We start from the raw sequence: 12,110 nt of genomic DNA, 5'->3' as shown, positions 1-12,110 counted from the left end.
ATACACGCACCAGTGAGACATGTCCCACGTACCAACACAGGTATACACGTACCAGTGGGACATGTCCCACGTACCAACACAGGTATACACATACCAGTGAGACATGTCCCACGTACCAACACAGGTATACACGTACCAGTGGGACATGTCCCGTGTACCAACACAGGTATACACGTACCAGTGGGACATGTCCCACGTACCAACACAGGTATACACGTACCAGTGGGACATGTCCCACGTACCAACACAGGTATACACGCACCAGTGGGACATGTCCCACGTACCAACACAGGTATACACATACCAGTGAGACATGTCCCACGTACCAACACAGGTATACACATACCAGTGAGACATGTCCCACGTACCAACACAGGTATACACGCACCAGTGGGACATGTCCCACGTACCAACACAGGTATACACATACCAGTGGGACATGTCCCACGTACCAACACAGGTATACACATACCAGTGAGACATGTCCCACGTACCAACACAGGTATACACGTACCAGTGGGACATGTCCCGTGTACCAACACAGGTACACGTACCAGTGAGACATGTCCCGTGTACCAACACAGGTATACACATACCAGTGGGACATGTCCCGTGTACCAACACAGGTATACACATACCAGTGGGACATGTCCCGTGTACCAACACAGGTATACACGTACCAGTGGGACATGTCCCACGTACCAACACAGGTACACGTACCAGTGGTTGGGAACCTCTGCCAGTGTGGCGTTCAAAACATATTTGATGCTCAAATATTGCAAACTACAAGCAGGAAATGGCTTAGTGTAGGTATTATGATTAGTTATACAGTAGCTTCAACATGTGATGTAATGTCATGACCTTGATGGCCGTGCCATGGCGGATCATGCATCATTCAGTTTTTCTAAATTATAGCAAAGGTAAGTGTTTGGAGATGGAACAATTCTACATTGGTATATGTGCTATTCGAGACAGACAAAATGCTTCACAAACCCTGCCTCTAACACTCAGGGCATTTGTCTTACTTTTGCAGATTTGCAATGCAGAGGTTTTTCTGGCCATTTGTTTACCTCTAGGCAGTGCCGTGCGGCTCGCCTGACAACTCTGTAAAGGTAAATAACGATGCAGCTGATTTCTTCAGACGGGATTCTGCATCTCTGGCTTGCATTTGCATTTTGTCTGTTTATTGCTTCGGGGACGAGAGCCTCAGGGACACTGGCAGTGGCATTTCACTTGGTCAGTTCATTACACACACCATTCGGCAGAAACACACCACGTTGTTGTTTTTGGCAGCACATTTCTATTTCAGTTTTAGTCATGGTCTCTCACATTTTAGTCACCTGGAATGTTTTAGTGTTAGTCGACTAAATGTCATAAGATTTTAGTCGACTAAATCTACAGTTGATTTAGTCGACAAAAATGAATTTTGGCGGGCCTTGATGCCGTCGTAATGACTCTATGTTATTACACTTGCTGAAAATAGCCAATCTACAAGCTCACAACGCGTCGCGCTGCGAAGCGTTGTATTATTATACTGGATCTCTTGTCCACTAGTCCCTTCCTTTTTGTCTAGTTTATATTTGTCAACAAAATTGTCAATATATTTAGTCTTAGTTTTAGTCATCATAGCTTAGTTTTCATTTAGTTTTTTTCGTCAGTGGAAAAAGGTAGTCGGCGAAGATTTTTCGTCTTAGTTTTAGTCGACAAAAACGACACACACACACACAAACACACACACACACGAAATTTACCTTCTGTCTCTAAAGCTTCACTACATGTATGAACAGTTCCACTGCAATATAAAATACCTACAAAATAAACACACACACACAAACAAACAAAAACATAATTATACTGTGATTTCCCCCAGGCCCTAATAAAGTCACACAATACAATTCACTCACACATTTAATCAAGCATTTTGCAGCTGCTCCAGTGAATTGATTGTAAATATCACCCAATAAAATCCACTTATCACAATGATATTGTACATTAACACTATCTCTCTCACTCCCTCCCCCTCCCCCTCCCTCTCTCCCTCCCTCTCCCTCTCCCTCTCTCTCTCTCTCTCTCTCTCTCTCTGCAACACATCCCGCACTGAACTGTAGCCTGTTGAAGGGGGCAAGAGCAAAGAGCACCATACTAGTGTTTCTGCTTGTCAACAGCCGCTTATGACAGCATAGACGTTATGTATCATCTTTAGTCTGGGCAAATGGGTTGGGTTTAGTGTTAACAAGCAACAGCACGGCTATGATCATCTGCAATGCATATAGCACCAAACAGACCGTTTCGAGAAATAACCCGGCCCCTGGGGCCAACAGATGTCGCAATTGTGCCTTTTCGCACCAATCAACAACGCATTAGCTCATGCCTCAACTCACCCATACCGCATGAAGCTTGATTCATACTTAGTTGCACTGAAAATACTGTAGCAGTACTATATATAGTCCTCACTGTGACTGGCCCGTATGTATGCGCTTTACAAGACACCACACATACAGTTGCAATGGGGAAAACTCATTATTGCAATGGGGAAAACTCATTATTGCAATGGGGAAAACTCATTATTACAAAGATTACCACGCAAACTCTAGATCTTGATCAAAATGTCATCTCTCCCAAGCTCGGGAGAGATCAATAAATGCATACTTAAAGTAGATTACCTCTCTGTCTGTGAAGTAGGTTCATATTTTTTTGCTCTATTTATTTATTTAAGTGTCATTGAGAATAAGGCATCATTGCAGCCTGGAATAACGGCTGTAAATGGCAGACAAGAACCGAAAAGTACAGTGGTTATAATTATGTGTGGCAACGGTGAGAGAACACAGAATCACTAATGTGTTACTATTAATAGCCTACTATAACTATACAAGCCACGGACACCTCGTGAATTGGGAGTTAACGTACACACTGCAAATATACTAAAACCAGAAGAAGCTGGTCCCCCCCCCCCCCCCCGTCTCTCTCGCACACACACGCACGCCGTCAGATCAAGACACTCAACTATCGAGTGGTAAGGAGAGAAGACTGAAGTTAACTAAAGAAGCTGATAAATGTCAATACTGCTGGTTGACTGTTATGAAGTGAAACACATAATGTATACAGTACATCCGCTGGCAGTTTGGTATGAGCTGCAGGGGTGACTGGGTCCAGTCTAGGCCAGCTCCCTCTTCTCTGAATAAGTCAAAGGAGGAGAGAATGAGACAAGGATTCAAATTAATCAAAGCCCTTTCCTCTGTTCTCCCTCTCTCTCTCTCTGTGTTTCCCTCCATCTCCCTCTCTCAGTGCCTCAAATTCACTCCTCACACGAACACGCAATCGCGAACACGCAATTGTGCACACGCACAAGCACACACACACACACACACACACACACACACACACACACACACACACACACACACACACACACACACACACACACACACACACACACACACACACACACACACACACACACACACACACACACACACACACACACACACACACTCTCTCTCTCTCTCTCTCTCTCTCTCTCTCTCACACACACACACACACACACATACACACACACACACACACACACACACACACACACACACACACACACAGAAGTAATTCCCAATCCCACTGCCATTGTTCATCAGACAAAAGAAGTACATTTTATTCAAGCCACCCCTCCCTCCACCATCACCACCAACCTCACTCACCCGCGCCACAATCACCAGCTACACACGCACCCCACCCCACCCCACCCCACATCCCACCCAAGCAACTCTGCGGATGGGAGCTGGCAGCGTGAAAGAGAGCCGGGCCTGTCAAAGTCCTAATGGCTCCGGAGAGGCCCCTGGCTCTGCATGCACAGCAGACGCCAGCCCCAATTAGCCAGGTGTACACAGCCCTGCCAGTCCTTGGGAGGATATGAGGGGGACGTGCCCAATCCTCTGTCTGTGCTAATGTTGGAGCAGAGGCTGCACTGTGGCTGGATCGATGGAGCAATGGGACTCATGGGGTTGGGATGGGAGGCGTCAGCGATGACGGGGAGCAGCAGGGGGGGCTCCCATTGGTTGAGAGTCAGAGACCAGAGGTTGGTGTAGCCGCCGCAGCGTGATCATTTCTTTTCAAGTCCATTTTTAAAACACAAGATCTGGCCTAATAACCGTGTGGCTTTCATGTGGATATCACTGAAATCGTCATTGTAGAAAACCCACACCACACAATCAGTAATGGAAATAAATCAGGCATAATCAAACTCAATAAGGGAAGTTGTATTTATACAACGCAGTTTTGGGAGAAGAGGCCTCCTTCTGCTCGACATTAACCACTCCCCCCTCCTTTCAATTACTCCCCCTCCTTATCAATCACTCTCCCCTCCTTATCAAACCCACCTGCCTTTCATTATCACCTGGCCAATCCTGCCACAATCATCACAGTATAAATACACCTGTGCGCCGACATCTACCCGTTCTCACTGCCTACGTGGTCTAGAACAATCCCTCCATCCACACCTTTCACCTCCATCTCCATAATCACACTTCTCTCCTTCTCTTTCAGGAACCCGGGGCAGTTCCGGAGCAGAAACGTCCGCTCTCCGAGCGCGCACACACGGCGTCCTCTCCCGAGACTACTCCTCCACCCTGAGTCTCACCCATCCCGGGTTCCCCTCCTCTCCCCATTTATCATTCAATAAACTGTTAAACTTGAGTGAAGGTGTCGTCTCTTACTAAGTGAAACATAGGCATAAACACTCTAGCAAATCAGGTATTCGTAGGGGCATTCTGGCAAATAGAAAAGGGCAAACTTACGATAATGCATTGGTATAGGTACAAAGTAGTTGTGGTGCTACCTGCACCTCTCAGGTAAGAGACAAAATGTTTGTCTGTGGCTTCTAGTTAGGCCTATATATTCCCCAGGTGTGCCAATTGGTGGCCCCACCCACCACCAGCAAGGCAACCTGCTACTACTCCACCCCACTCTCAGCTATAGAGCGGTGGGGTTTTCTACAGTCGTGATAGCGTCACATTGATGACCTAGTCCTAGGGCGTCGGTGCAACGGCAGGATGGTGGATCTGGGATTCTGAATTCACAAGATGTGAATATAAATTGCCACAAACAAATTCAGAAAATATGTGAAAGATATTTGGAAAACGTGCACAATAAATGTATTGTTGATCGGTGCAGCAGCAAGATTATAGCCTCAGACATGGAAGACACGGCTCGGCATGGCATGGCTCGGCTCACCCCGTAATAGACGTGAATATCCCTGTGTTCTTGTGTCACCCCGTGTGTGTGTGTGTGTGTCAATAAGTGCCATGGTTACAGGACAAATGAGCTGTATGATTCATTGGTACTGTGTAAACACATGGGCCGAGCGGAAGCACATGCTATAGCAGAGTAATGTGTCGTCCGAGGCTTCAACCCAAGTGTAGCCAAGATTGGTCATTGATTTGCAATGAATATCCCCCGGACCCCTTGGGCAAGATGTTGACTGAGAGCTGTAATGTGACAACAGTCGATTAGATCAGATGGTGTTAATGTGACAGCTGGGGGGACCTCAGTTATATCCGCAGACCGCAGACGGAATTACTTGGGAGTTTGATTTAGAGCGATGCACTATATTGCAGAGCACAGAATGAACCCCACATGAAACTCATTTCCTGGTGTGAGAGTTGTGCTGTTCAAAGACCAACGTGCACCAGGCTGCTGAAATGACGTTCAAAGAAAGATGACAGGACAGTTCGGGAGGTGAGATTACACACAAAGCAGGTGCAGTTCAAAGCCCCCTCACAAGCCGTTTGCATTCTCTCATAATTTAACTCAAAGAGGCTCCGTCACCGAGGGAGAGGAGGAGACAGAGATATTGTGGAAGCGGTTCAATGCAGCCTTCAGGAAATCAGCTCTGACTGACAGCAATGGGGGTATAAACAGTTCACAGCTTAGGCTGTTTATTATGCAAGAAATGTGGGGGAAGGTGTGTGTGTGTGTGTGTGTGGGGGGGGGGGTTGGTGGGATTGGGGCGGATGTAGGCATATAGATTGGAGAGAGGAAGAAGGAAATGAGAGTGCTCCACCCTCGCCGGCCCTTCAGAAACACTATGGGGTGAGGAACTGTCATGAAGCTTTGTGCTGAGAGCTCATCCCCGCTTCCTGAGGAGGGACATGCAGAGAGATATAGAGAACAAGGAGGGAGAGAGAGCAAATAAAAGAGAGCGCAGCTGCATTCTGATAACACTCATTTCCAATTGAGCGCTTAAAAAAAGGAAATGCCCAGACAATTAGGACGAGAGTGTTGCTCTCGGTGCGCTCAATGGCCCTTGATGAGAGCGAGGGGGCACATTTGGATAGGTTAATCAACCACAATCGAAAAAGCAGGTGCCGAGCATTCAATCCGACCGAAACCTCCTCCACCAGAAATGTATATACCAAACGGCCTCGTTGTCAATGTGCGTCTTTTAATTAAAGACAATGTCCTCTGCCTCCGTCTTCCTCCCCCTTTGTCAACAGCGTGAAGCGGCGCTGATTGCATCAGATCGCTGACACCGAGAACAAATTGCTTTTCTATGGCGGCAGGGACGATGAAGAGGGCTTGGTGGGTGCGGGTGGGATGGAATGTGTGCGTGTCTGTATGTGAGTGTGTGTGTGTGGGGGGGGGGGGTGGGGTGGGGGGTGGAGTGCTGGGCGCAGAGGAGGCAGAGGATGTTGCTTATCAGAGGAGCGCCATAGAACGCACAGACTTTAATCTGAAGACGGCGCTGAAGTCGCTGAACAATGACGGCTGGAGCGAGAGCGCGTCATTCCAAGGCAAACGTCAGGCTGTGGAAAGGTGGTGGGGAAGCTCAGAGGGTCACGAAGGAGCTTTTCATTTTTAAATCCCGCAGAAAGAGCTTTGTAAAACTCTCTCGTGGCTTACCGCCAAGCGCATGATGTTTCCCAGTGCATTTTGATAATGTAATGCTAATACGCCTTTCATCTGACGATGACATGTGTCAGTGATGATATAGCGACATTCTCTTTGATGATATTGACCTTCTCTTTCTCTTTTAAGAGCGGTTTGATATCTGGAGAATCATCACATTCTACACTAATATGCTACAAAAGGGTAACATGGTGAAAGTATTGTGTATTATTGCTTAATTTAAATTATTTACAGGGGGATTGTGGTGATAGTATCATGATGACTCAACTTATCCCTCCTGCCAAAAGAAAACAAGACAGTATTCATTCTGATAAACAAAGACGCCGGGATAAAACACACGCAGAGCAGTCTTTGAAAAATAAATGCCATATCTATGCTATTCCTAAAATGTTAATTGAGCATTTGATGATAATCTGTAGCCAGTTTAGCATGCCAGATGAGAGTGAGAGGCTGAAGGACTCATGAGTAAGGGGCCTATGCTGCAAGAATGATTTTGTCTCATCATAGGCCAACAACCTAATGCAGGTGATAGGAAGCTTAAATGTTAAAAATGGTGAGGTTGGAAACGAGGCTTGCAAAGGGTATAGCGTCCTTATTATACAAATGATGTTTCCGCCTCAAAAAACGATGCACGCTCTTTGAGGGGGATAACTAACACGTGCACACACACACACACGCACGCACAGACACACGCACGCACACACGCACACACACTCTCTCTCTCTCCCTCTCTCTATAATTAGAAAATAATACAGATTGTGGCATATTGAGGTCATCTCCGCCATGGAGAGTCAGACTAAATAAAACATAAGAAAGTAAAATAACAGGGCTTTCTTAATTGGTCTTCCTGACAAGGTGCAACAGAAGCGCCTATAATTGACGACGCCTCGTCTCGTCCCACACGCCTGATCAATACACACACACACACACACACACACACACACACACACACACACACACAGACGGACGGACTGGCCTCTTCAGCCTCCTATATACGGTTTAACCCTCATATACTCAATGTGTTGCTCCTATACTGTACATATGGTGCCCAATCACATACTGTACATACACAGTGAAACCGAGTAAGCTTGCAACGTGCAATCAATCAGGATTCAGAGATAGCTTCCATTTACTATAACAAATACCAAAAGAAACACTGGACCACAGTGTCATATCTGTGTGTGTGTGTGTGTGTGTGTGTGTGTGTGTGTGTGTGTGTGCGTCCTTTGCGCATGTATGTGTGCACGTGCATGCGCGCGTGCGTGTGTGCGACGCACGGGAGCCACATATGAGTTATTGCTGCTGCTTTTTGCCCACAGTAAAGCCCTGTAGCCAGTCAGCCTTGCAGCAGCCATTAGTTTCAGTGAACCGTCCCAACAGAACGCGGTGTCATGATGACAGACAGTGGCAGTGTGAGCGGGCCGGGGTGAGACCCCTGGGGCCGTGCCTCTTGCTCCGGGTCAGTCAGGCCAAGGTATTTATCTGAGAAGCGATCTGAAAGAGAAGGACAGGGTATACTGACCCCCGCACCCTCCGGGACATCATCAAACAACTCCTATATTTCAGGTCCAGCCGCCATCGGTCCATGTCGCACCCGCCGCATAATCGCTCCTCAATTTTGGCGTGCGCTGCTATACCCATGCACACTAAACAGACTGTTGAAACCACAGAGAGATGAATAACAAACGAAGCCACAAAGGGAAAGGGGTAGACTATTTATACCAGCTGCAGGACACATCACACATTTATTATTTTTCACCCCCATGACCGGCTTTTTCTTTATGTCGCGATACTATACGCTGAATTGAAGGTATTTTGTCCATCGTCACATTTTATCGTATGAGCTTTGACGACACTATAAGGAAAGCATAAGTTATACATGACGAGGCTGTAAACATTTTTGTTTTAGTTTTTCGGTCTGTACATTTTAACAAATCGAGACTACATCACGAATCGATATATATGGTTGATGATACATTTACGATATTGGTTCATTCATGGCGATATGATACGATACAATGATTTAAAATCGATACAGTAACTATTTAGCAAAGAAATAAAATCTGTGTTAAACATGTGGATAGTGCTGTTTTTTTAAGGGAAACTTTTATTAATATGAGTAAACGCAGTGATTCTCTAGCAAATACATGGACAACACAGAGAATACATTTATCAAGACCAAGTGTAGCAATATTGAATGCTGGGAAAGTAATTAAACCCCTCTTTTTATTTTTTTCTTCTTAAAATGGCTAAATACAACGCACAAGTATTTAGTGTTGACACAATTGATTATTTGCATTGCAAAACGATTCAATGTCGATTATAACTTAAACTGGGTTGGGAAATACTGAATGTAAACTCTTATACTCTTAAAGAAAATTATGTGAATATGCCCTATATTTAGATGGTCATATATAGTGTATACTGCGTGGGTGCACCTTCAAAGCTGAGCTGTACATGCTGGACTGTACATGCATGTAAACTACATGCTATCACATCACAGGGGCAGGAGGGTCAACAAAGCCAGAACATGTTCAAGTCGCCATTAAAATGCATTTCAGCAAGCCCAAGTAACTATACTTCATAACGGGAGGTGATTCAGGCTGTGGTTCTCCTGAATACCTAATCATGGACAGCTGCATGGACATTGGCAAAATTTGTAATAGCATTCCCTTCACCTGGTTTAGCAGCAGCACCCAAGAGATTAAGTTTTCTATAACATCATGGAAACATTTATGTGTGTCTATGTGTGCAAAGTGCAGTATAGATGGACACAGCTGTAAATGCAATGGACACACCTGTAGAAAAGGTCCAATGCATTAGGCCTATACAGTACATGCATGAAAGGAGAAAAAAAGAGTCATGGGAGTTGTGTATACTTTTTACATGAACTGGATATGGAGAATTTGAGGCCATGCTCAAACTCAAGCTGAATAATTGTTGACGCACTTAAGTTAACACAATATAATTTATTTATTATAGGCTTCCACTTTTAGATCAGACACATCTAACTCGATCTGAGGCTCAGTTTGTTGAATCTTTCACAAAACTCCACAGTGTTAATTTACACTGTGTGTGTGTGTGTGTGTGTGTGTGTGTGTGTGTGTGTGTGTATGCGCGTGTATGCGCGTGCGTGAATGCACAGGTGGTCATCAAAGTGTTGCCATGGGGGCAAAAAAAGAAAAAGGAGATATTTTGGAAAGGAATTGTGAAATTAGGAAACGTTATCAAAACAATGTCAGATAAAGCAATTAAATATGAATAATAAATATCGTAAACATTTTAAAATATCCTCTAAATTTTGAGAAATTATATGGCTGATATCAAATTAAACAAAATTATATTAAATATATTTTCAACAGTAAATCTCAGTAATGACACATGAACACTTTCTACTTTCTCTCAGCACTGAAAGCACCAAGCCAGCAAACCACGCACGCACACACACACACACACACACACACACACACACACACACACGCACACGCACACGCACACGCACACGCACACGCACACGCACACACACACACTCAGAATCAACTGTGTTCACACTTCACACACAACGTCCAGGAAAGATGCTGAGATTAAGAACAGAATTGTACAAATTGTGATATTATAGGCTGATGGCTATTGGCGATTGGACGGAGGGTTCAGTCCAATCATTGACCTGGTCACTACTCACTTGCCAAAGAAACATATAAAGGGGGAAAAGGGAAGATCTGACGTTCCTACAGTAATTTAGGCATGTCATTGTAAAACACATAGCGAACACATAGCGAAAATACCAGATCTGCAAGATCATGTTTTGCATTGCAAGTGGTAAAAGCTTATAGTTATAGAGCAGCTATTTTCGCTTGATAAGATGAAGTGCTATAGATCAGAGCTTCATCGCCTTCATGGTTAAAGTCTATGTTAGTGTGTACAATGATTGAAATAAATGAGGATGATCGGAGTGATTGCAATAAGGTTAATGCCTATAAAGTTAATGATGCTATATGGTTGAGGCTAAAGATGAAGAAAGTATAGGCTACTGCTGTATTTAAACTATTCTGTGGTGGGACAATTTCCTAGGTGCATCTTGCAGGATTCTCTATTTTTGTCAAGGGATATATGAATAATATGAATAATGCAAAACACTGTCAGCCATTCCACTGTAGTGACAAGACCGGAGATAGGCTGCATGCATTTGGAGTAATAGTTTATTTATTTTTTTATTTATTTTTATTTGCTAAATCAGTTTGCATTTTATTTTTTCTACTTGTGAGATAATTTACTTTAAGGTTAATTACATGCATGTAAGTAAAAAATATGTAGAACAAATATATATTTTCATAAACGTGTAATGACGATGATTAAGTTACTTTGTGAAGTTTAACATCCTTTAAAAGCAGTTGTGGCGTGCACGACACGTGTACGAATTCATACGATCACCGGCTATGAAGCGATGCATCCTCGAGTCTAGCCTACCGTTATCCGTTAACTATAGTTGATTTTATTTATGTTTAAGGGGAAAATGCGTAAAGCAGAGCAGTGCATGGAGTACAACATCTTTAAATATGAAAACGGTGTGGCAGACCTCGTATAGGTAAATTGAAACACTCGCCGATACATTGACGCCTATAAACGGAGTGTGTCAGTGTGGTGACCGAGGGCTGGAAAAAAAATACTCGCATATCAGCCATAGCCAAAAATAAGCAGAAAAACTATTTTCAACGTCTGACTCTTACCTTCGGCGTGCATGCTCGTCACCGTTGCTACGAGAAGCATCAGCAAGGGGAAATAATCTCTCATCGCGTTCATGTTTTCCGTTTTTGCGCTTCTTCTCTGCCGAGAGAGAAAGCGAGGAACGTCCTTGGAATCAACTCTTTTTTCCCTCTCCCTCCTCTTGTAGAAACGGAAATAAATATAGCCGATCAGCTCCGACCGAACTATGCGGGGCTTCTTCTTTGTCAGACCGCTCAAGGGATGCTGCACTGAGCGCTCCGCTCGCCGGGGTGCAGATCTGTTCAAAGGATTTGAAGTATTGACAGAGAGACGCCGCGGTTGGAAGCCCGTATTGTTGCCTGTTTTGTGTGCCGTTTCTTCGGGGCAGAGAGCGTCAGCGTTGATGCCGACGCATTCAGCACCCTGGACAGCTCCTAGCGTTAGACGCTGGAACAACTTGAGTCGAGTGGAAAGTTTGGAGTGTGTGGAGGTGGGTGGGCGGGGGGCGT

At 44.7% G+C, this 12,110-nt stretch overlaps 1 protein-coding gene across 4 annotated transcripts in view; it reads right to left on the bottom strand.

Annotated features, from left to right (window-relative positions):
• LOC310864760 (seizure protein 6 homolog) overlaps positions 1-11,870 on the bottom strand; it is a 125,289-nt gene extending 113,419 nt beyond the window's left edge. For all 4 annotated transcript variants that reach the window (XM_083773520.1, XM_083773519.1, XM_083773521.1 and 1 more), the window contains exon 1: positions 11,625-11,870. In XM_083773520.1, the coding sequence (XP_083629646.1) occupies positions 11,625-11,697 (73 nt within the window). In that variant the 5' untranslated portion in view covers positions 11,698-11,870. The remainder of the gene's footprint in view (positions 1-11,624) is intronic.
• Between the last annotated feature and the right edge of the window lie 240 nt (positions 11,871-12,110).

Source organism: Protomyctophum parallelum, assembly GCF_964188405.1.
Source record: "Protomyctophum parallelum genome assembly, chromosome: 9".
Lineage (NCBI taxonomy): Eukaryota > Metazoa > Chordata > Actinopteri > Myctophiformes > Myctophidae > Protomyctophum > Protomyctophum parallelum.
This window is presented reverse-complemented; position numbering and strand designations above follow the sequence as displayed.